The sequence below is a fragment of the Elaeis guineensis genome, chromosome 1 (genome assembly GCF_000442705.2).
Source record: "Elaeis guineensis isolate ETL-2024a chromosome 1, EG11, whole genome shotgun sequence".
Taxonomy (NCBI): domain Eukaryota; kingdom Viridiplantae; phylum Streptophyta; class Magnoliopsida; order Arecales; family Arecaceae; genus Elaeis; species Elaeis guineensis.
Genome location: NC_025993.2, coordinates 170849398 through 170875301, shown reverse-complemented (window position 1 = coordinate 170875301; position 25904 = coordinate 170849398). Strand labels below are relative to the sequence as shown.

Below are 25904 nucleotides of genomic sequence, written 5' to 3'. Positions count from 1 at the left end.
GAACTCTTGGATGAAAAAAAGTCAATTCATACTTGCTCTACACCTCTTTGCCGGAACGATATATATCTCCCGTCTCTCTAAAATATATATATATATATATATATATGTCAAGTGGTCTTTTAAAACGACAAAACTTAAAATAGCATCAGGTTATGCACGGGTTGGGGATGCGGCTCGGTGCAGGGGTTCTTCCTTTTTGCTGCCCTCCATGGCAAGAGTAAAGGCGAAGAGGAAGCGGCGAGATCGTTAAGGGATTGAGAGAATTTTAAGCCCATCGAGATGGAGCATATCTCGGTGACAGCAGATCTGGTATGAAAGCCCTTCTTCTATCCCCTTTTCGATTATTAAATTTCCTGTCTTCTCTGGAAGTGCTTGATTTGATCTATATGCGTCCACACACTCCCTCCTGTTGAAAACCTATCAGATGGATGGGGAAATTGCAAGTCCTGATTGTTTTGGAACAATTCCTACATCCGTTGTCGGTAGACCTCCTATTACCCCTCAAATTCAGGCATCTCGAAGACTAGATCATATAAGTTTTCTTGTGTGTGTTTTTCAATTTCCGTATGGGGTTTTATTATGAGTTGCCGTCAATCATCCATTTTAAGAAAACTTGGACGTGGATTGAGAAAAGGTAGGATATAGATCTGGCGGTTTTGGTTCTTTTTCTTTAGATTATGATAGAAAAGTCATGCTGGTTGAATCTTGATACACTTTTTTGCCACGTGCGTCCTGATCTCTAGCCTTCAGATGCCCAAGTAGAAAGCAAAAGAGAAGAAAAAGAAAGGCATAAATTTCCCCCATAAGCCTGGACAAAGCATTCTTAATAAACCATGCAATTCCCTCTTTATTTGGCCGACAATACCTGGAGGCAAAGAGCCACAAAAATCTTCATGGAATTGTTTTGAACTTATTATCCTGAGTTATGTCTCGTAATGTTTATTACAGTGCTTTCTGTGTTCTATTTTAGAGCACAGGGTAGGGTATGGAGAGTCTAAGCCCATTGCCCTGTAATTTGAAGCACAATGTCCAGCTTAGCGCAGCTCAAAGAGACACATGAAACTTTTTAAGTTTTCAAAGTTTCAATTTCAAGTCAACAGCCACTTCCAAACTTTCAAACTTTTAAATTTTTTAACAACAGCTGTGATTTTTGGATGCTTTTCAATAACTTCGGAGCATTCCTCAGCTATCTGGTATAACTTACTTTCCATCTTCAATGTTGTATGACGGGTACTCGGCAAAGTTTTGATGAAAACGTTGATCTCTGAAAAGATAATAGAGTTGTCCTTTAACAGAAGGCACAACTCCAACGTACTTTTCTTTTGCAAGTAGTCCATATAACATTTGACCATAAGCAAAAACATCAACCTTCGGCCTTCTATCATAAGGTCCATCTGCATGCATATTGATATATTTAAATTTCATGTGAAGAGTTAATTGAATAAAAGCAATAGTTTAAAGCAATGCTGAATAACATTAATTAAAAGAAAAAAAGATTCCTCAGTAAATTGCAATTGCATTATAGATAGGTTGGGTCAAGCTTTAGTCTACACCATTGAATGCTCAACTTGACTCTCCTTTGACTTAATTCAGGCTAGCCCACTACAAGTATTTGGCAAATTAAGCTGGAGTCATATTGCTAACTCCTTAATTCCAACCTACCTAAAGTGTAGGTTGGGTCAAACAAGTCATGGCCGTGCATATCTATTGTGGGAGCATGCATCACCTTTTTGTTGAGTATGTGTAAACTAAAAATGAGATGTTTTCTTCAATTGAGATTAAGAGGGGCTACTTCCCACTTTTTTCTACTATATGCCTAGGCTAACCCCAACCGGAATCAAATCCCTACCCCTTGCACAAGCCGCGAGGATATGTCTAGTGGTATCTATAAGAGACTTAAGAAGGGGATTTTTAACTAATTTGTTGTTTCAAGGGAGTAGTGTTTCGAGACATATGTCTTATGATAATAAATGATGTCAATGGCTTTTAACTATAAAGATTATAAATAATGAGATAGCATATATGATGTCCAGGAGATTTAATTCTACAAATAGGAAAGATGATGTAAGTGAAATTATTGTTTCCATGATGATTAGTGTATCCATGAAAATGTAAGAGTTGGTGTGGTGCTCCTAAGTCTTGAAAGGTTATAGAAGGAGTCAGGGTGTTGGCTCTGAGAGACTAGGATAAGTGTGGTCTTAAGGCTCGGACAGGAGTGATCCTGGGGTGGAGATGGTGCGTAGCTCTCTACGGGCTTGAGGTTCAGACGACGAGGACTTCGAGGCGCTCCGTTGGGGCTCCAGATATCTGAGGATACAAAGTGGAGCAATGAACCAGAGCTAGGACTGAAGCTGCAAAGGAAAAGGCAGATTCAGGATGTTAGTCGGCTTAGACTGAGACTGGGTCGACTAAGTCGCAGGTGGTCAATCCAGTCCCAGCTGGATCGATTATGTCTCAGAAAAAGAGAAAGAATTTTGGGAAGCTGTGGCACGATACGCAGGTTAGTCGACTCAGTGCCAGACTGAGTCGACTCAATGTCGTAGGCAGAGCAACCTCTTCTGAGGGAGGCTCCCCATCACAGATCCAAATAGTGGATCGGTGTTCGCTGCCTTCAGAGAGTACGGATCTATCACAGATCTCCTTAAGTACGCGCAAAAGATCCAAAAATTTTTGACAAGTGCAGTCAGAATTTTTTTAACAATTGATATCAGAGCCTGGTGGAGCATGAAAGCGAAGGAGAAGTCATACAGGATAAAATCAGAAATCTGCACACCTATTTCACGGTATGTCTCAGATCTACTTTCGTTTTTTGCTGTGGTTTGGCCAACCGGGAGTAGCGGGTTGAAGGTGGAGGCTGAGAGGATTGAAGGAAAGGGATGTTTCTTGGGATGGAAGGTTTGGGTGCATAATTTGCTGATCCAACTTTGGTTGGAGGCGGTCTTGGTGGAAAGATTAAGGTGTATGGCGGTTAGGCGATAGGGGTCTCTCGGAAGAATGACAGCATGGGGACAGTTTGGTAGATGAGAAACTGAAGAAGTGACTACAACCTTCGGGTGTAGGAAGGTGGGAAAGTAGTCAGAGATGCATTCAGTGGTTCGATCAGAGCAAGAGTTTGCGAAGTCTTGAGGAGGATGGAGATAGCTGATCCATAGAGTGTTGCAGCGGGTTCAAGAGAAGGAGGTCCTCTGGTGGTTTAGGAGGTATCCAAAATGAAAGTAGCGACGATGGAGGTCCAGCAGGATAGGGCTGGACAGTTGATCTTGAATTAGATTTATCTTCTACAGGAGCACCAGGAGGAGACGCAATTCAGGTGGAGCACCGGTCAGAGGTGCCTCCACGAACGGAAGATATTTTAGCATAGGTTCCAAGTCAAGGGGTGCAGGGATAGGTTCTTGATTCCAGCATCAGTGGCGGTGATGCATTACATGGATCTATGCGAGGTTGAGGACACTATAGATCAAGGTTCTGGGGAGATCGTATCAGATGGGTTATTTGCAGCAAGAGAGGATCTGGATACCTATGAGGTGGTGACGAGCCTCGGTGTGATAGGTGGGTCTGAGCCTCGGATGAGGTTTGAGCTGCAGTTCCTCCGGGAGAAGCTGAAGCGATGGTTGGTGTAAGGGCAGAAGAGGATAATGGCTAGGATAGAATTTTTTAGGATTCAGTCGCTGAAGGTGAAGAGTTGGATGATCTCGTAGATTTTGGAGGAGTCCGCAGGGTATGATGTATTTGAGACGGCTTCGGAGGGGTCCGTAGAGTGCGGAGGATCCGAAGGGGCAGCGACGGGGATCGAAGTGCAGCGGTAGGTCCAGCAGTGCACCGTTGGATGGTTAACCTCGGATGAGTCGGTTATAGAGTCATCTTCTACGGCATCAGATGGACTTCGAATTTAAGTGGAGCACCGAGCAGTGGTGGTTTTACAGATGGAGAGGGATTTGGCATGAGTTTAGAGTGGCTTTGTTTTGAGGAGACTGTGTCAGGGTATGCAGCGAGTGTCGATTCAGAAATGCTGCAATTTTTTCGTGAAAGTCTAGGACAGATGATGTGGCTGCTTAGCATAAGGGAGTATAATTTTCAAGATGATGCAGAGGAGCGAGCTAGGGTCTTCAGCTATGGAGGCGGTCATCTCAAAGGGTCTCCAAGGGCATGTAGAAGCTAAAGAGGGTTGGCGGTGGCAAGGATGTTTATAAAAGGGGCTGTCAGGGCATGCAGCAACAGCGGGAGCATGCAGAACGTTATCAAATTTGCTAAGGCTTAGGCGCATCAAGTGGAAGATTGTAGGAGTTGGTGTGGTACTTTTCAAGTTTTGAGAGGCCACAAGAAGAGTCAGGATGTTGGTTCCGGAAGATTAGGACAGGTATGGTCCTAGGGCTAGGATAGGAGTGGTCCTAGGATGGAGACGGTGCGTAGCTCTCCACGGACTCGAGATTTAGATGATGAGGACTTCGAGGGGCCTGATTAGAGTTTCAAATATTTGGAGATACAAGATGGAGTAAAGAACCAGAGCCAGGACTAAAGCTGCGGAGGAAAGAGCAGATTCAGTGTGTTAGTCGGCTCTGACTGAGACTGGATCGACTAAGTCGCAAGTGGGTTGACCTAGTTCTAGTCTGGGTCAATTATATCTCAGAGAAATAAAAGATAGTAGTTCGAAAAGCTATGACACGGTATGCAGGTTAGTTGATTCAGTGCCAGATTGAGTCGACTAAGTCCCAAATTAGTTGACTCAATCTGAGACTGAGTCGACTTAGTGACAGACTGAGTCAACTCAGTGTCACGGGCAGAGCAATATGGGTTTTCTATTTGGGTCTAAGATTGGGTTTGATCCTAGGGTCTACTGAGTCGACTCAGCATCACGGGCAGAGCAACATGGGTTTTCTATTTGGATTTTGGATTGGGTTTTGATCCTAGGGTCTTAAAGTCTGGTTTGATGGGTCTTAAGAGGGCTAACTCAAGGGTTTGGACTGGGATTAAGTTCAAGGGATGAGAGCATGTGGGACATGGATGTACATAGGCTTGGTGAGTGCTTTCATGTATTGGGTTCAGTCAGGGGAGTTTTTGGTCGGATCTATTGGCTATGTATATATATATAAATAGGTTGTATTAGGGTTTCATATGATGAACAGTGGAATACAGATCTTTTCTCCCTCCATCTTTCTTCTCTCTTTCTCTAGTGTTGCCGCCCCAGGTCTTGAAAAAACCCTAGAGAAGGGGGGGTGCCTCCCTCAAGCCCTCGGAGGGAGGCGCCCCATCACAGATCCAGGTAGTAGATTGGTGTTCATTGTCTTCCAAGAGTCCGGATCTATCGCAGATCTCTTCAGGTACACGCAGAAGATCTAGAGGTTCTTGATAGGTACAGTCAGGATTTTTCTAATAGAAAATTCACTAGTTGACCACACTCCTTTAAAAGCCAATACACACCTTATCACTCAAAAGATAGGTAAAATATCTTTTCAAACACATGTTGTTAATATTTTTACCGCCATTATCCTTCGGTGATATAGACATGTGAATCTCAGCTCACCTTGCATGAATCTTTTTGTTGCATTGGAGATTAAATAGGATTGTAAATTAAAATCATTAAAACTGAAATATTGCTGTACATTGTTGGGGGCTTAATGTTGCCTTGAGAAATTGCTTGAGAGAGAATACAGAAATGTTTGAAGGAAATTTGATGCATTAACGAGTCATTTAAAGAAGTTTACTTGTACATATTAAAATTATCTGAGAGGAAGATTTGGAAGATAATAAAGAACGGAAAGGATCGAAGTTGGAGCATGAGCATAGAGGTTATTTATGAAAAAAGAAATTGACAATTTTCATAAAAAAAGGAAGGGAAAAAAAGCAATGGCTTCCGTGTTGAGGAGATCAACAAAGTTATAAAACCTTTCACAATATGTTTAGTAAGAAAAGCAAGATAACCATCAACAAAATTAATTAAAAGTTTTTTTGGAAAAAAAAAGGAAGAGTTTCTCTAGGAAGTTGAGTGCTTTTGAATTTATTTGGAAATGAAAGCTGATGTCAGAGGTTTTGTGTGCTGGGAACTTTTACTAGTGTTTAGGATATTTGAAAAGGCTTTAGGTATTGGATATGTTTTACTGTAGAGTACTTACATAAGCAATCTTAGAAAAAACTGCAAGTGAATTTCTTCAACTGTAGCATACAATATTATGAAATCAGTGGTGCAAATATACTTTTAGAACAATTTTTTAATTATTGATGCAATTGTAAAAAATAATTTAATTTATTACTTACTAGGATCCACATAACCGTACGTTCCGAATGCTGATAATTGCCAGTGAACTGGGATTTCTTCACCGACGGGTAGTCCAAAGTCTCCTATTTTAGGAGTATAATCCTGAATGATAAAAAATACAACAGAAAAAAGAATTAGTGGAAGCTTCAATTTCAAATTTAAAAAATTTTAGGAGATAAAAAATTTTTAACCTCATCAATGAGAACGTTGGAGGTCTTAAAATCATATAATGTCACACCTCCAGCATGTACTATGCAAAGTGCTTTCGCTACAGCATATGCTATCTGCACTCTTAAAAGCCAGTTAATGTCCGAATCTGCCACAAAATCAACACACATCATTTATACATTTGCTAAAATATTAACTTAATTTGTTTCATGTATTCTTTAAATAAAGTTTATTCTCTATATAATTATCGTCTATCTCAAGTTAAGGTGGCATAAAATAGTAATAATTTGGAGATAGGTAGAAACATACCAATATATTCCCTTAGATTGCCCTTTTCCATAAATTCTGTCATGATAGCTAAAGAGGGAAAAAGAGGGATATGCAGGACAATACCCAACTAAGTTGATTATATTTTTGTGAAGAAACTTATTCAATAATGTCAATTCTGTCTGGACAAAAGATAAAAGATTTATGTTAAGATCAATATAAAAGCATGTATTGCTGAGTTTATAGTTTTTAATTTACCTTCCACATTTTGATATATATTTCGCCTTCTTTTAGACACTTGACAGCAATTGCCATTTCACTGTCGAGTGCTTTACCTTTGTATACTCTTCCGGATGCACCATGCCCTATTTGGTTCGTGAAACCGTCGGTGAGAATTTCAAGTTGTTCTTGTCCATAATGAATGACTGAAGGTCGTAAGGCTTGAAAATTCACATCTGAAAGATCAATCTGTTGACAAATGTTAGCATCATTAGTATATTTATAAATCAGTTGATTAACTAATTAGCAGAAGTTTGTAAATTTGCCCAAAAACATACTGTATTGTACCATTGTATCCATTAATTTGGGACTTTGTCCTGTATAAGCAAGTGACTTCTAGTATATGAGTTTTGTTCATAAGTGTATACTATCTTGTGGATCACAACCAATAGAATCATGATAGTGTACATAAAAGTCCTCTGTTTTTTTGGTAAACGAGAGGAGCAAGTGCTTCTTAGATCATATAACAGTATGATTACGACATAGGAGTACAAACTGTCAACAAGCAAAAAGCATAGAAGATAACTACATGAACTGTACATTCCATAATTAAGAGGAGATACAGTAAAACTAGCAAATAGGCATCTCACAAGGAAATTGAGAGCATCCATCCAACAGTGACAATGTCCTGATAAAAGTGCTCCTGGAATACTTATAGTGAGTAACTGAACATGTGTGCTGTTGGAAAACTAAAAAGACAGGCAGCTGAATCACAGTAAAGGAAACAGCATGCCATGGGCCATATGAATGTCATCGTTCAGTCCTTGCAGTTTGAGTCCAGCATGCTCGAATTAGGTAGTTCAAATTTCCAGCAGTGAAATGAAAAGTAGGCAAGTACCAATAGGTTCATAAGACATGTCAATGGATTTAGAGCAACATGTTGAAGTAACATAGTTCCCCAGTTCAAGCAAAAGACAATTAGGCCCCAGGTGAAGCATAAAGTATATTGTAAATGTTGCTCTTTTAACTGTTATTCTACATACCTAATTGCAAGCGTCTCTACAACCATCACTCATGATTGCCAGGCTATCGTGGGCAACTGGCAGGTCTCTTTCTTGTTGTTCTGTTTCAAGCTGAGTCAGTGTCAGCGTGGGGAAGCAATTAAATGTGCTCTGCAGGATTTTCAAGCTAATCGTCTATGGGTTGAAGGTGATTTCACAAGTATTATTTCATTACGCAATGCGGATAATATGCAAGATTTTCAAACTAATCCACTGCTGCAGAATATACACGTAGGGACGCAGGTGATTTTTGCTTTTAAAGCTACACATATAAGAAGGCCAGGAAATAAAGTTGCGGACTGGCTAGCAGATCAAGCTTCTGAAGAACAATTCAGAATCACTGATCACTATACTTATTCTGTTCCAAATGTTTTGGCTAATATCTTGTATAATGATGTGCATACTGTAATGGACTTCTCAACAGTGGTGCCTCCTCCTTGTACGTAAAAAAGAAAAAAAACAAGAAAAACGGAAGATGCGGGCAGGTAATGATTGGATTGGATCAAATACAGTAGAATCAACAAACAAAACTTGCATCAACCAGGACAAAATGGTTTGAAATGAAAACCTAAGAAGGAATGTTTTATTTAATGATTTAAACATATAAGAAACCAGTTTGCAGGAGGGGGAAGTAAGAAACGGGCTTAGCATACTGAATCCAAGAAATGTTGATGCATGATGGTTCAGAATGGTTAGTATGGAATGTTTAGATAGGCCACTATAAGTTTATGGTTTACTTTTGGGTAAATGCTACGATCAGGTGCAGCTTATAGGTTTAAGTTTGGCATGGCTCATCACGGGGCAATGACACAAAGGGGTTGGTAGCGTGGGTTGATCCTTTCTTTATCATTGTTCGTCACTTCATAGGACCTGATGTATGAAATCACGGAACGTCTGAAACAGTTGGGTAAAAATCAATCTCTACTCTCTCCTGAAGTTTCATATTTTCATTCCGGTTCCAATTAGGAATCAAGTCTGTTCAAAGATTTGACTATTCCATTTTCAATTTCAAATTATTTTGATTTTTTTTATTATGAATTAAAGAATAGAGTAGGGATTGAATTTTAGATAGATTGGAATAATTTTTATTCAATTTTGAAATTAAAATTGAAATAAGATTTTTCTCGATCAAACGATTGAAATGAGAAATATTTATTTTTATTTTGATTATAAAATTAAAATGACATTATTTTTAATCAAACAGTTTGGATGGGGTTTATTCATTTCACACCTTCAATCAAATATCTTTTAAATTTTTATTTTAATTCATATTTTGATTTCAGTTATGAATAAAATGTTTTGAAAAATTTAGTTATTTTTTTTAATTTCAATCTATTTTGAATTTTTTTTTTTGATTTTGATTCTAATTGCGAATCAGATATTTTTTAGATCTATTATCAGATTTATATTAAAATAAATAAAAACTATCCTTAAAAATACCCAAATAAGAAATACCCATCCCCTGTTCCATCCACAGAAATTTACATAACATATGCAAGGGCCCATTTAGACAAATCATCAACAAGATGAACTCTGAGCGAATAATTTTTAAAAATCCATCATATAAAACCCATACAAATATAGGTTATCAACGTATGAAATAAATGCATCGATACAACATTGAGTGAATGCGGTAGAAAACCTCTAGATACAAAAACAAACCAACGTCCCTGGTAAAATAATAACAACAATATATCAAATGATTCAGCAGCATTGTTTATGACATTTTGAAGGTATAATCTCTTGTATTTCGCAGAAATCAATCATGCCACAGAATGTTACCACAAATGATGGTTTAAAAGGTAACTTGTCAATGATCAATGCAGTAGAAAACCCCTTAACCAAAAGCGAGATCCTGCTTAAGCATAGATGTTTGAATGACATAGTTTAAATCTAATCAGTGGCGACGATGTCGACCTGCGGGTTCTCCTCATCCCTCTCCTTTTGGATGAGTTGCGTAGCCTTCGGTCCATGATGCGATCTGTGAGGAGATGGAAGGAGGGAATGGAGATGGAGAAGGTATTACCTTCCTCCGCTTCTGGTGAGTCGATCCTGAGGAGATGGAAGGGTTTCGAACGCGGAAGAACGGGAAGGGAGAAAGAGTGAGTGAGTGCTCATGGTACCGGCGCGGGTTTTATACGAGGCTTAGGTCGGCGCAACCGGGGGGGCAAAATGGGAAAAATATTTTCATCCTGGGTTGAACGCAGTGTGGTCGGTTTTGGCGTTCGTTCGCGGCTTAACGTCAATGCGCTCCTCCCAACGGCAACGGTTGCATGGTGAACGTCTAATATAAACTATAAAGTGACGAGACTATTTACAAATTGTAGACTATTAAGTTATGGGACACCCTAGCATCGGTTCACTGGTAATCCCTCCCACCTCTAAACCAAAAGTCAAGGATTTCAGCCTGAAGTGGTGTTGTCTCTAAGGATTTCAGCCTTTGAGCTTTTGGTTTCTTTTGCATTCTGCTCCTTTATCAAAAAGAAGAATAGTTTCTCTTAGTGTTTCCTTTTATTGCAACTCTTTTTCCTGCTACGTCACAGAAAGTTTTAGCTGGAGCATGAGGATGGAGCTAGCTCTTCGATTGGCGCGTGTGCTTACGTTTCTTCACTCTCAAAAGCAGCCTCTTACTCTTTTACCTCGAAGCCTCGCAGCACTTTGGTTGACGTGGCTCGTAATATTTGTGAACTTTTTGTTCTGAGAATTTTATTATGATTATTATAATTCCTATTTTGCCTTTTTAGTAGTTAAATCTATTAAAGCTAATTGTCATGTCGTCTCGGTTTTTGTTTGGTCACAGGACTTCAATCTGTTAATATTTTGGTTTCAGTCTGGCCTCTCGTGGAGTTTTTGGTATGCTTGATGACGCAGTTGTGAAACTCATACTTCCAAACCATCCTCAGTTGTTTTTAGGATCCAGAGGTCGTTTTGTCTGGTATGTTATGTGCTTGCAGCTTTTCAGAGTTCCGGCAATTTATTTGAATTTTTTCTATATTGCCATGGTTATCTAAATATAGCTCCTTAGAAACTGATAAGCGATATAAACTACTTAATTTAGGAACTAGGTTAACTCGACAATGTACCTATCTTCTTTGAAAGGGCATATAAAAGTGATCTGAAAGTCACAAAATCAGGATCTCTATGATTCCACTTAATAAACATATAATTGGATTACATGTAAAATAATAGGCAATAATGATGAAAACGGAACAGATTGAATTTTATGAAAACTAACATTGTCTCGCAAGTTGGGCTGGTTTACCTACATACCCCAAAACACAATTTGGGCCAACTTGGGCGTATTCGTTTCTTGTTGTGGGTTAAAATAATATAATTAAAACATCTTATATTTATAGAGCTTGGATTTTGTATTTAGTTATTTTGCCATATTGTGATTACTTAAACCATACTAAGAGTTAGCATGATAGAGTGAGATTTTAGATTTGTATCTTTTGATTTTTCTGTCACATTGTTACATTTTGAATAATTAACTAGATAATTGTGCGAACTGTGAGTTGTGTGAGGACAAGAAAAATTTGTGACCTGTGGTGTTCTCATCATGTGCACCTGGAATGTCTGAGGCTGTCAGCGTCTTGGAACACTTGCGCATGGTGAAAAAGCTTGGCTTACACTGCAATTCTCTTGCATGATGACTTCTATATCCATAGCCTGTTATTTGACTTGTTGATTAATTAATGGGATGCTGCTGCTGATGATGATAACTTGTTCTCATCAAATAAGTATTTGTAGATATCTTTTGGTTGATGTCTGCCAAACTAGCCATATCCGGGTGCTACTCTATTGATATCTAGATGATAAACCGCTGTTATGGTCTTTTGTTGGTATTGATATCATGGAGTCAGGAATATGAGCATTTCTTTCCATCTCGGTTCTCTCTGTTTCCATGGCCTGTTGCCCGGTGATTCTATGCTTATAAAGGCTTGCCGACAGGGCATTGGTCATCTCCTGGATTGACCATCACCTTGGTTTACTTCTCTCAAGATTGTTTGATCCGTTGTTTCTTGGCTGGAGCTATTCAAAATTTACCAGTTTTTTTCCCACAAATAAAAAGTGATCGAAGTTGTTTGTGTAATCCTCCTCCCTCCAACCATCTTTCTCTCCGTGCACGCCTCTTCAACCTTATGATCGCGCTACTGCTTTTTAGTCTGAAAACATCTGCAGATCTTCTTTTTTTTTTTTTTCGCATTACCAACCGTAGCACGACTTAGCATATTTGTCGATTAATAATTTGTTGCTCAAACGCATATTTGGATAGAGATCTTCACCTGAATGGAGTCAACTTCATTTTCCACGTGTTACCAAATGGCACAGTTTTGAAATTTAAATAGTGCCTGTCCAACTCTTCTTGTTGAAATATGTACGTTGAAAAGTCTCTCTTTTGGTGTACTGCATTGCTCAATGATTTAAAAAAAAAACACTCACTCAACTTAACATATAGTGATATTTAATTCTAGATCACTACTTACGTGTAAGAGAACGGCGTTGGGTATGGTTTGGTCGAATCCTCTGGCAGTTCCCACTTCTTTTTTTTTCATATATATATAAGATATTGATCACTCGAGTAGGCCTATTTAGAACCAATCACTGAGATAGGGGTTTATAAAGCCACCTACCACTCGACCGGGGTCATTGCGTAAACCAACTTATAATTGTTCTCTGTGACTATGAGAATCTAAACGAGGCCTAACAAATCCCTCACTGTGGTTGACCCCAAACTGTTCTTGAATGGATGGTTCGTTTGCAGGACCCCTGCAGGGCACGCACCGTTGCCTATAAATATAAGGTGCCGAAAGGCCAGTCTCTTCCCCTTGACCCTCGTAGAATGATTCTGAAATTTTTTCTTGATGAAGTTGTGCAGGGACTTTCTGGCATGTTGCAATCAATGACTATTTGACAGTAACTATGTTGAAAAAGTACTGAAAAACCTTCTATCTCCCCTTTTTTTTTTTTTTTTGGTAAGAACCTTCTATTTTCTTTCTTATACGTTTCTGCGAAGTGTTCTATCATATGCTAAGGATGCAAGAATCAGAAGTCTGAAATTCTCTCAAGTTTGCATGTGAAATTTATAAGATATTTAACCTTCAATTACTACCAGTACGGAACAAGCTCATTTAGGCTTTTTACCTCATCATATTGTTTCGTCTATATTGTCTTGATGTATAAATTCGAATATACTAAAAGTTTTTCTTTCGCGTCTCATTCTTTCTTTTCTTTATGTATGTAGTTCCAACTCCATGATTTAGGAAGTTGAAATTTTACCGTACAGGGGGTTCTATCTCGACATTCATAAGTTTGAATCCCATCGCTGTTGTCATCTATCTAATGAAGAAGAAATCAAATTTTGGTAAATCTGAGACAGTCACAATTAACCAACAAAATATTTGATTGGTATCCCCCTATTAATAATAGTATACTGAGCTTATGAATCTTGGTCATTTACGTTAGCTAACCGATGACTCTGTTTATTCTCATTATTTCATGCATACAAACTTGTGCACGGTGGCTACCTTTCATGGTATGAGATCATCTAAATATGACACCTTACTTGAGACATTATGTATATTGTTATTCGTATGTTATTAGAGTGGCTGCAAGTTATACACAAACCATGTCCATCTGAATTTATTTTTCCATTGATGTGACTGGTAAGTTCTTGACCTTTCAGATATCAAGACTTTTACTCTTCCTTCTTCGTACAGGGAAAAAGTTTATGGCATGATCTGTTATTATGTTGATCTCTTGTTGTGCAATATCTTCGCAGGCTACTTCTATGGCATTCCTGATTTCCATTCTCCAATGTTACCAATTTTGTTTCTATCAAACATTGATCAAATGGCCAGATAGACTGGAATAGATGGTTAGGATCACCAGGTTAAGTCAGACTTATTTTAGTCTATATGATTAGAGTTTTTTTTGTGGTAGCAATGCATATGTCGGAAAACCATTTCCCATTATGCACAAACTAAGTACAATATTCAGAGAAGACAAGATTGATCTGTCATGAGCTGCATCAATGCAATTGCAGATGGAAGCTCCCATAATTTATTGCATGTCCTAATTCTTTTAGGAAATTGATACTCCTGCTGATTCATTGATCGGTGAAGAAACATATCTATGATAATCTTACACAACCTACACATCAGACATGCACTTTCCCGAACTTGTCAACTTTAGTCCAACAAAACATGTACATTAACCCAGCCTTTATTGATTGTGTTTTCTCATGTGCAATAGGTGGCCGAGGCTTAGTCATCCCTTATTCATTGCTCCTACTTAGGTTCCAGTCACTTTCTAACCTAGCTGGTGGGCCCCAGCAACAAAGTGTTTACCCCTCCATGGATATTTAGACACATCTGGAATAGTTTTTCTGTTGTACAATTTGCAGCTGCTATGCTTGCTGCTCTGAGGCCAACACCATTAATTTCATATTATTGTCCTTGGCAAATTTAACAGTGGAAGAATCTTTTTCTGGAACATTGCACGAGACTTTGCCATGTCCGGTTTGGAATTTGCTTGGATGGTGATTTATGGATCTCGTTCACATATTCATGCTCACAGAACAGAACTTCTTTTACCTGCAAATTGGTCCCTCAGCCTGCATCTAACCTAGCAGGCTGCATGTCTAAATATTCTTCTCGAGTAACATGCAGCCTGCTAGCTTCATAGAAGCTTTGAGAGAAGTGACCCGTGAATTGCCCTTACCAAATTGATTAGCTTGTGTCACTTCATTGATTTGCATTTGCAACTTCTAATTCTCAGAGTAAAAATATGCTGTTTTTTTTTCCTTTTTCAGGTAAAAGAAGTACAGTGAGCTTGAAATGGATTGCTGAATCTGGAAAGGACCGTGATAACAAATTAACACTATTGTCCTCAGAGCAGCAGCTGCCTCGTATAACAGATCACATAAATGTTACAGGTTTGTCTAGATATTCCACTCGAGTTATTATGCAGTCTGTCAGCCTTCAATGAAGCTGCAAGAGAACAACAGAAAGCCATAACAGCTATACATCATCTAACAGAAAGCTGTAACAGCTACACAACAGAAAAATGTTCATATTTCCAAGTCCAACATATATGAATACTAACAGAAAGCCATAACAGCTATACATCATCTAGATATCAACAAAAAATAGCTCACGGATACAGCTAGTTTGACAAACATCAACCAAAAAATATCTACAAATACTTATCTGATGAAAACAAAGTACCAGCAGCAGTAGCATCCCACGAAACAAGAAGTCAAGAAAACAGGCTATGGATTGAAGTCATCATGCAAGAGAACTGCAGTGTAAGCCAAGCTTTTTCACCACACGCAAGCATTCCAAGATGCTGACAGCCTCAGACATTCCAGGACGCTCATGATATTTCGGTACCACCGTCAAGCAGCTCTTCACACATCTCACAGCCAGTTTTGTAACAGCAGCACTATCACGGATGTGATACTTACCATCTTTCCAGAAATTCTTCAGGACAATGAATTTTGTAAAGTTAATCCCATAAAACCTCTGCAAAAAGGAATATTTACTTCGAGCTATAATCTCGCCAACTTCCGGATCATGGCTCTTGGTGATCATTGCTAGAAGCAGGGTACCAAAACTAAAGACATCACACCAGGGGCCAATGGTAATACCTGCCATCAGCCACCAGGATTTATTAGAACAACAAAAGACCCATTTCTGTGAACACTTTTGAAGGAAGATATATTTGAGAAGCTGGAAGAGAAAAAAAAGGCATTACTTGACTGCAAGAGATGGCCGCAATGAAACCCATATGTATACATTCTTTATTCAGAAATCAATCTTTTCATTGGTATAAGAAAGTATGCAAGGCATTCAGTTTTGCTACCAATATCTTTGCCAGCAAAACATATTTAAGAATATGATGCAGAGGACTCCAACTACAGATCTAGGTGTGAATGCATGTGCATTGTGCTACATGTCCTCTCATCTTCCACAACCCATCCCTTTTCTCCTTTTCTTTTTTTTTGTTTTTTTTTAATTAGACCCCATTGTCAACCTCCTAGTACAAGCTACCTGAGCAATCTGAGTAATATAAACCATGTGACCTCGATGAGAAAAAAAAATCCCAGGGAGGGCAGGCATGAAGTCTTCAAAGATAACACCACTTCCAGACTGACAGACTGAAATCTTTGACCTTAGCTTTGGAGGTGAGAGGGAGTACCACTAAACCGAAGTTAGGGTGCCTTGGAACTTGATTGTTTACTATTTGTAAATAGTCCCATTACATTAGAGGTGGACTCTGCAACTGTTGCCATTAGCCATTCCACCCCCTTATCACATATAAACAGGGTAGCCTTTGCATTCCTAAGAAAAAAGAGAGAACCCATGACAGCTACCAAAAAGAGGACTGCTAATAGTTCTAATTCAGATGTATAATCAAGTTTCTGCAACAACAGAAATAAAGTAGAGAACATGAAGAAAAAACAATGCTGAATTCTTCTTATGCTTCATTTCGCATGCTCTTTAGACTCATAGCCTTAAACTATTGCAATACATGTACTCCTATGATCCTGCAGAAATAAGATTAGGTAACTGACTTCCAATGGGGGGAAAAAAGATAGAAAATGAAGAAATTATATCAAGAAAGTAACATATTAAGGTAGAAGCAAGAGAGGATGCTAAGAGATCGCATAAAGAACACAAAGATGGAAGAGAGGGATTGCCTGACCACTTAAAACAAATTTAATTGATCAACGCTTCCAACTTATAAGGGGCAAAAGAGCAAAATGCTTCCCAAAAGTGATAAGCAATAATAATGATGTAACTACAAAGCAATGAACTTAAGTTACAGGACCGACAACATCCCAATAATTCATACAATCTAAGCATCTTGCTAGCACTTAATTACTCAAAAGCTTTAGATCTGAATGGTACTGAGGAAAAAGAATAGCACAGCAAGGATATACTTACAAATTTCTGTACCTGCACCGCCAAGAACTAGAATTCTTCTGTGAAATTCCTCAAACAACTAGCCTCTAAACCTCCTTGAGAAACCACTAAAAGTCAAGAAAGTGACCCAAACAGGATGACAGAAGATTCAGCCCAACCACAAGTTCAGGTTTGATCGAGCTGGACGATTTGGGAATAATAGCGGCAGTGACCAGCAAAAAGAAGTGATTTGTGGATAATTTGGGAATATTTGAGAGATTCCAGAGGATAAAGAGGAAAAGATAATAACAGGGACACATTAAAAATGCTAGTGAACATACATCAAATCATAGTCTTGCCTCATCTACTAGATCATATACCCATTCACTGATTGAATGGCAGGGACAAATAGGAGCATGGGAGAGAGTAAAGGGACACGAGAAGACACTGGTATTTTAGGATATAGAATCTTGGAATTCCAAGCTTCAGTCCAATCAGCATTCATCAGTGGTAAAAGAGAAGCACATACATGCCACACATTTATTTGCATATATACATGATGTAGTTAGCAAAGTCAACATTATATGCACAAGGCTCCTGCTATTGCAAGGCTTGGTTCAGATATACACTGCCTTATCCCCAGGTGCAGAGAGAGTGTTTCAAGTCAAGGTTCACCCTCTCCAAGTCAGCTATATATATACACTTGAAAATATTATAATATGACAAGTCCAGATCAATTCTATACAATGGATTGCATTGCAAGAGCAGCAAATATTTCTCTATTGAAAATCAAGGTAAACTAAGCTAATATTTTATAATTTTGATGTCATTTCAGCTGTTCACAGAATTATCCAGTTAATTGTTTGAAATGTAACAATGTGATAGAAAAACCAAAAGATAAAAATCTAAATGTTATTAAAAAAAAAAAATCTCTCTTTGTTATCCTAACTCTTCATATGGTCCAAGTACTCACAATATGGCTAAATAACCAAATACAAAATCCAAGATCTATAAATATGCGATATTTTAATTATGGTATTTTAACCCACAACATGAATCACGAATACACCCAACTTGGCCTAAATTGTGTTTTGGGGTATAGGTAAACCAACCCAACTTGCGAGCTGGTGTTAGTAGCCATAAAATTCATTTTGTTCCATTCTTATCATTGCCTATTATTCTACATGTAATCCAGCTATATTTTTATTGGAATCATAGAGATCCTAGTTTTCCAACCGCAGATCACTTTTATATGCCCTTTCAAAGAAGAAAGATACACTGCTGAATTAACCTAGTACCATAATTTATTACTTCATATCACTCACCACTTTCTAAGGAGCTATTTAGATAGCCTTGGCAATACAGAAAAAAATATATATATATCAAAATAAATTGCCAAAACTCTGATTCCTAATTTCCAGTATCTATCTATGTGAAAAGCTGTAAACACATGACATACCACATAAAGTGTACTCTGGATCTAAATACACCTGAGGATGGCTCAGAAATATGAGGCTCAAAACTGTGTGATCAAGAATACCCAAAACTCCACCAGAGGCTAGACCGAAACCAAATATTAAGGGATTGAAGTCCTGTGACAAAACAAGAACAGAGAGAACATGACAATTAGCTGTCATATATTTAACTACTAGAAAGGCAAAAAAGGAATTACAGTAATCATAATGAAATTCTCAATTTGAAAGGTTCAAATTTTACAAACCATGTCAACCAAAATGCTGCGGGGCTCAAAGTTCAAAAGAATAAGAGGCTTCTCTTGAGAGTGAAGAAACTGAAGCACACGTGCCAATTGAAGAGCTACCTTCATCCTCATGCTCCAGCTAAAACTTTCTGTGAAGTAGCAGAGAAAAAAAAATTTGCAATAGAAATAAACACTAAGAGAAATTCTTTGTCTTCTTTTTAATATAGGGGTACAATGCCAAAGAAACCTAAAGACATGTGGAATCTTAATACCATCAAATATAAGACTATGCAATGTGCCTAAGGCATGGCAGTCATAGACCAGACCCAGATCGCAGGCACTGTTGCAGTAACCTTGGAGCTTCACCACATTCGGGTGACTACTTATCGTGGGATCCTTGAGGGCATTCAGTTGAGTCTGCATGGGCAAATAATGATGATGATGATGAGGGGGAAAACAATTTTTAGTTGATGGGTTTCAAACTATGATCAAAACTGACAAACCCCACCTGCCAAACCTTAAGATCATAATCTTTTTCATTCTTCCGCATCTCCACAATCACCTTTTGGACGAGATTCGATTCCTTATCAACAATCTCGCCCCGGTAGAGGAGGCTATTCGATGAAAATGTTTTGCCCATGAAATTCTCAGCACCGAACCCATTTGTTATCTTCTTCAACTCAGCATAAGAGTAGACTGGTATTTCAACCTCCGCCATTTCGCATTGTTCTAACATCAAAATATGAGATTAAGTTTTTTATTTAAAAAAAAAAAAAGACAGAGATGTGAAACCATATAAACCCTAAGAAAAAAACATAGACCTAGAGTTCTCGATCCTAGGTTAAAACCCTAGCACCTATGACCCATAGAAATCAAATAAAAAGTTGCAGCTCTGCGTATAAGAATGCTTAAAAAATGAAAAAAATACCACAAAACTCGCGCAGACGAGGCCCCTAGAAAAACAGAGATGTCGATCCAGATGATAAACCACAAGGAAGGAGGATTAAAGATGGAGTTATAGATTGAATATTAAAACCCTAACCGTAACACCTATGAGTTAGAGAAATCAAATCGTCGAAGAAGAAACCTGGAGTAGTAAAGATAGCGAACAGCATGGGAGAGAGATATTGAGCGAAAGAACGCTGACCAGATCGACATTGGTCGGCGGAAGGTTGCGCTGGAAGTTTCTGCTTGGCGGTCATCTCCGCACGCTCCAGGGATCCACGGTACGCAACACCAGAATGGCGAGGGAAGCACGCGCGGATCATAATAGCTAGGGGAAGAGCATCCCCGCGTGCGGAAGACGCGCGGTGCGTTTGCCTATAACTGCCACCTCATCTATTTTGGATCCAACGGCTCTCATAAAACCCCATTTGACAGCTTCATAACGCCCTTCTCTCTGTTCGATTAGAGGGAGAGGATCCGTGCACGCGGAAGATGCGCGGTGCATTTGCCTGTAACTGCCACCTCATCTATTTTTGGATCCAACGGCTCTCATAAAATTTCATTTAACAGCTTGATAACGTCTTCTTCTCAGTTCGATCAGCAGCCGTGCCCAAAATCAGTGAGATCCACCTTGATTTCTTAGCCGCCCCAAACCTCTCCCCCCTCACCCCCCGACGGCATTCAAGATAATTTAATTGTGCCATCGATGAGTGCTCGATTGTAATCCGAGAAGAAAAAAGTTGATTCGAATGGTGGAGAATCATCATTACACTTGCCTGTCTGAAGGTAAAGTAGTCGATCTCAAGATCAGTCTTTAGGATCGATCATTTATCCAACTGGTGTGGTCGCCAACCCGGTTTACTGGCCAAGTTGGTTACAAAGTACAAGTTCTTGGTTTGAACTTGAGTCCAAAGCCGCAATATCCTAAATCGGTCTAAAGTTGTTCTGTCTGGAGTCGCAATATCCGAAGTCAGTCCAAAGTTACAACATCCGAAGTTGGTCCAAAATCACAATATCCAAAATTCATCTAAAGATGCAATATCCATAGTTAATTGAAAGTTGCAATATCTAAAGTCGATCCAAAATCACAACATTTAAAATTGATCCAAAGTTTGTTTATGGCAGTAATTTTGCCAAATGGTTGTCAGCATCTTCACCTAACCAATCATTGAGTGGTCGAGAAGATCCCGATGTGGTTTTATTTAAAGTTGATATGAAGCCAATTTATAGCAGTAGTTTTACTAAGTTATTGTCGTCATCTTCATCCAACTAATCATGGCGCAATTAGAAATATCTCAATAAGGATTTTTGTGGAAGTCTTAACTTGGATCATGATATCTCCTCGTGCTTTGTACCTTGCTGATCACTGATTTGAAGGTCTTAATCGTAGCCGAGATATCTCTATGATATCGATGCCTTTCAACCTAGTCATCGGCATCTAGACCGAAGCTCGGATATCTGATATTGAATCATTTCTCTTTGAGGATCGAGCTCAGCTCAGTTGTCTCAAATATATTTTGCAATGTCTTGAAATGTCTTCAGTTATCTCTAATGATTTCATTTGTGATCGGCTATAGTCAATATTAGTCAAGTATTTTACTCAATCGCTTTAATAAGAACCTACATCAAAGCTCAAAAGGGACACTTTTATTAAGGTAATCAATGAATATGCAACTTACTAATAGTACATTCTCAAATTCCCAGCATTCTATATCCAAAGTCAAATCAAAGTGCATACTCTATTGCAGGTCCTTCCGGGCTTACAAAAATGAGTCTGGCTCCATATCTTCGAGAATCTAAGGCTCAATCCACATAAAGGATTTAATAGGGAGGTTTTGCCTCCTCAGATGTACAGTGCATTCCATAAGAAAATCATTTGGAGCTTGAGCTTTCATTGTTGATCAAGGATGATAGTGGACATCGTATTCTCCGAGCTCAATCACTCATTTCGCCATCCATCTCAGGGTGTTGGCTCTTGGAGCATTGCCTTTAGGGGCTGATCCATCAACTAAATTTCCGATTTCACTTTCATATCCTTGTAATTTGTAATTACGTGCTATCCTTTTCAAATATTTTTTTTGTTCTTTTGTTTGGCATAAATATCTTTATGATCTTAGCGAAGTGCTGCTTATTATCGCTAGTAACTATTGTTGGTGTATATTATCTGACCTCATCATCATCTGGACATGTGGCAGCAGATTTTTATGTGAGATAAATATTCTCGCATGTCACATCGGCTCACAACCGATCTGCCTCTCTAGTGTTATCTGCTAAATTGATTTAATCCAAAACTGCTAATGAATGAGACACTTACTTTGGTCTGATTCTGATCTCCATCACCGTACGTTGGTTTTTGATCGATCTGATTACTCAAAACATGGCGTCCAGTTTAGATGTTTACCAATATCAGTTATTCCATGTCAGTTTCTTACTAATGTACCTTTAGAGGTACAGATAGTTATCTGACAGCTATCATCCAGCTCAGCTGTAACAGCCTTTCGGTTGTATTTTAGCTCATTTGCCACATAGACAGCCGCCCCACGATCTCTGCATAGCATGTCATTCTGTTATAACAATCTAACGGTCTAATAAATCTCTAATGGTATAACAGATCTCTAATGATCTAACAGTCTAACAGATCTCTAACGGTCTAACAAACTTTTCTTAAAGCTTAAGTGAGCTCCCTCTATAAAAAGAGAGGCAATGTGCTTTCCGGAAGGTAAGTCAAAATCAAGTTTGAACTTACAGAAATAAAACTCTACTAAAATTTTTACTAAAAAATCAGAATTCTCTCTATTTAGAGTTTATTCTATTTTTTTCACTCACGAACTCTCACTTTTTACTTTTTACTTCTCCATTTTTACTATCTGTTCTCAGGATCCCGACTGACTTAAGTATCGGAGGGTCCTAAATCAGAAGGCACCCCATGATTTTGGGACTTCTTTTGTAGGTTTTGTCTTTGATTAATGCTGACCCAACTCTCAGCTCTCCAGCTCGGTTCTGCACCGATCTCACTTTCGAAGCCTTGCAGCAACAGATTGACGCTAGAGGAAGGGTATCTGAAAATTTTTTAGTGAAAAATGGTGAACAAGAAAGTACTGATTCATCCTCCATCTGCCTTATCTTTTCTTGGAGATGCTCAGGAGGTCACCCAACCATCAATTGCTATCGATCCTTAGCAATTCAATCTTTTGGTACAACAAGTTCAAACTCTCACTGCTATAGTACAATAACTCCAGTGTACCACTGAATAGCAGCAACGGGAACCAACTCCTCAAGTGGTTCAACCTTACAACTTCCAGCAATCAGCTCTTCAAAATCCTTCTCGCAAACATGCTCTAGATCTCATTGATCAGTCTTAGGAGGTTAAAATCATCTGCTCTAAGCAAAAAAATAAGTGTAGAAGAAGATCTTGACCAAAAGATTCGAGATTTTGAGAAGAAGTTGATGGAGATCCAGATTGACAACTCACAGAATGGAAGAGATTTCAGCTTGTAATCTTTCTTCTTTCGGCAAATTCTTGATGAATCGATTCTTGTTCAGTTCAAGATGTTTGCTGTGGAGTAATTTGATGGCTCCACTGACCCTGTGGATCATTTGGAAGGTTTCAAAACTATCATGAGGCTGCAAGGGGCATTTTACGCCCTGCTTTGTATCACTTTTTCTATCATCCTCAAAAAATCTACAAAAATCTAGTCTCTGACTTTCAATCAGGATCTATTTTTTCTTTTGAACAGTTAGCCAAATTGTTTGTCACTTATTCTGGCAATAAATAGGGTTCAGCTAAAGAACACAAATAGTCCTTTTACTGTGAAGTAGCAGAAAAGTGAATTTCTGCAGGATTATACTACACACTTTAATGCAGCTACCCTGAAAGTAAAAATATTTCAATGAGTCCGTTGCTATAGTAGCTTTGAAGTAAAGATTCAGGAGCAACCATCTGATCTTCTCTCTTAACAAGAATTATCCGGATAACTATAAGCAGATGCTCATCCAGGTACAGAAGTATGCTCAGATTGAAAAAGAAGAAAGCATACTTCATCAGATGAAAAAAGAATAAGATGGAAAAAAGCAACCTTGGGAAGAAGACCATAGAAAGCAAGAAAATAATACTGACCAATCTTAAAAAAATTTGAGGTCAGGAAATCCACCTTGAAGATTTGATTCCTACACTTCGTTGTCTGTCCCTCGAGCTCAAATACTGATAGAGATCGAGGGCCAAGGATATCTTCGCCGACCTAATCCTTTGAAAGGCTCATCAAAAAAAAGAAAAAAGAAAGTACTATCGTTATCACTGGGACCACGATCATGATACTGAGAAATACCAATAACTGAAGGATAAAATTGAGGTATTAATATGTCAAAGTCAACTTGGCAAGTATGTTTGAGATCAGACCAATCAAACTACTGACCAACGATAGAAGCCAGATAATGAGAATGACCTCAACAGACCTACAGTTGGAGTTATCAACATGATCTCCGATCTTGGTGGGACTGCAAAAGCAAATAAAGTAGCTGGAAGTTCTACGAAATATCAGTGCATGGATAATACTATTTCTTTTTCTGATGATGATGTCAAAAAAGTTCAAACTTCTCATAATGATGCTTTTATCATTTCTATGATAATAGTAAAATATAATATAAAAAATAGTGGTGGATAATAGAAGCTTTACTGACATATTATTTTATGTCACTTTTCAAAAAATAAATTTGATAGATCAGCTGAAGCAGGTCGGTACTCCTTTAAAAATTCTGTATCTGTAGAAGAAATTACTTTACCAGTCACCGTAGACATAGAACCATGTCAATCAACCGTAAGACTCACCTTCTTGGTTGTTAGAATGCCTTCAGTTTACAATATAATTCTTGACTGACCTGAACTCAATGCCCTCAAAGCTATAGTTTCTACTTATCATCTTTTAGTCCGATTCTCCACTAAGTATGAAGTTAGAGAAATACAAGGAGATCAAATACTTGCTAACCAGTGCTTCTCGATAGCAACAAAAATGAAAAGGTCTGTGGAAGCCTTACCAATTGAAGTACTTAAATATGAAAATAAATCTGACATCGAAAAAAATCGAGGAGAACCAGTCAAGAAGCTTATCACTATTTCCTTGGGTAATAATCTAGAAAAAAATAATTTAGATTAGGTCTTTATTGGAGCCAAATTTAAGAGAGAAGTTGATATCTTTTCTTTGAGCAAATGTAGATATCTTCACCTGGTCAGCCTCTAACATGCCTGAAATCTTAACTGATGTCATTGTGCACAAGCTCAATATTGATTTAAAACATAAGCCAGTGCAGCAAAAGAAAAAAAACTTTGCTCCAGAAAGATAGAAAGCAATAGATAAAGAAGTTGACAAACTCTTGAAAGCTAAATTCATCAGAGAAGCACTGTATCTGAAGTAGATCACAAATGTTGTCATGATTAAGAAAGTCAATAGAAAGTGAAGGATCTGTATTGATTATACCGACCTCAACAAAGCTTGTCCAAAAGATAGTTTTTCTTTTTTAAAAATTGATTAGCTCATTGATGCTATTTCGAGACATAAATTGCTGAGTTTTATGAATACTTTCTTTAAATATAATCAGATCAGAATGGCACCTGAGGATGAAGAAAATATATCCTTATTACGGAAGGAGATTTGTATTGTTATAAAATGATGTCTTTTGATCTTAAAAATACAGATGCTACATACCAATGTCTGATGAACAAGATTTTCAAACAATAAATTAGCCTGCAATATGGAGGTCTATGTTAATGTTATGCTGGTGAAAAGTGTTAAGAAAGATTGGCACATTATCGATCTAGAGGAAGCTTTTGGAGAACTTCGTAAATATCAAATGAAGCTCAATCCCAACAAATGTGCTTTCGAAATGACTTCAAAAATTTTTTTGAATTTTTTTGTAACTCAAAAAAGAATTGAAGCCAATCTTAAAAAAATTTGAGCTCTACTCAAGATGAAGCATCCAAGCTTTATCAAAGAAGTTCCACTGCTTACTGGACGAGTAGCTTCTCTCAATCGATTTACTGAAAAATATCTTTCCTTCTTCAAAATTCTCAGACATATCAAACACTTTACTTGGTCGGATGAATGTCAAGCTACCTTCGGCAACCTCAAAAAGTATCTTGGGTCCACTCTATTGCTATCAAAGTCAGTGAAAAGTAAGAAATTATTCATATATTTATCTGTTTCGACTAATGCTGTTAGCTCGATCTTGATCTAAAGTGATGTAGGAATATAGAAACCAATTTATTATGCAAACAAACTACTTAGAGATACTGAAACTCGATATTCTAAAATTAAAAAAATGATTTATGCTCTTACTACATCGACAAGATAGCTCCGACCTTTTTTCAAGCTCATTCTATCATAGTTTTG

At 38.1% G+C, this 25904-nt stretch overlaps 1 protein-coding gene and 2 long non-coding RNA genes across 6 annotated transcripts; 2 read left to right on the top strand and 1 right to left on the bottom strand.

Moving 5' to 3' along the window:
• Positions 1 to 130: 130 nt before the first annotated feature.
• On the top strand, positions 131 to 8508 carry LOC105032327 (uncharacterized). Its single transcript, XR_829789.4, has 3 exons — positions 131 to 309; positions 8014 to 8116; positions 8191 to 8508. It is a non-coding gene; the product is annotated as an uncharacterized lncRNA (long non-coding RNA).
• Positions 8509 to 9321: 813 nt separating this feature from the next.
• Positions 9322 to 14897, top strand: LOC114912809 (uncharacterized). Its single transcript, XR_003798703.2, has 3 exons — positions 9322 to 10642; positions 10769 to 10903; positions 14783 to 14897. It is a non-coding gene; the product is annotated as an uncharacterized lncRNA (long non-coding RNA).
• A 174-nt stretch (positions 14898 to 15071) lies between these two features.
• LOC105032328 (probable serine/threonine-protein kinase PIX13) lies at positions 15072 to 19924 on the bottom strand. 4 transcript variants are annotated; one of them, XM_010906746.3, is made up of 6 exons: positions 19724 to 19924; positions 19085 to 19305; positions 18849 to 18993; positions 18598 to 18725; positions 18337 to 18469; positions 15072 to 15619 (listed from the first exon to the last, which is right to left on the bottom strand). In XM_010906746.3, exons 1-6 carry the CDS (start codon positions 19842 to 19844, stop codon positions 15258 to 15260), a joined length of 1110 nt encoding a protein of 369 aa, XP_010905048.1. In that variant the 5' UTR covers positions 19845 to 19924; the 3' UTR covers positions 15072 to 15257. The 4 variants fall into 4 exon arrangements, with proteins under 4 accessions (XP_010905048.1, XP_010905045.2, XP_029116820.1 ...); XM_010906743.4 differs by having other exon boundaries at positions 19664 to 19911; XM_029260987.2 differs by lacking the exon at positions 19724 to 19924 and adding an exon at positions 19505 to 19656.
• Positions 19925 to 25904: the final 5980 nt, after the last annotated feature.

Bases quoted from the DNA above. Each gene is read 5' to 3' on its own strand.
- LOC105032328 (XM_010906743.4), bottom strand. From the start codon at position 19,844: ATGATCCGCGCGTGCTTCCCTCGCCATTCTGGTGTTGCGTACCGTGGA. The intron at 18,994-19,084 runs GTGGGGTTTGTC...TTGCCCATGCAG, and splicing joins ATGATCTTAAGGTTTGGCAG to ACTCAACTGAATGCCCTCAA. The intron at 15,620-18,336 runs GTATGTCATGTG...GGCTGATGGCAG, and splicing joins TCCAGAGTACACTTTATGTG to GTATTACCATTGGCCCCTGG.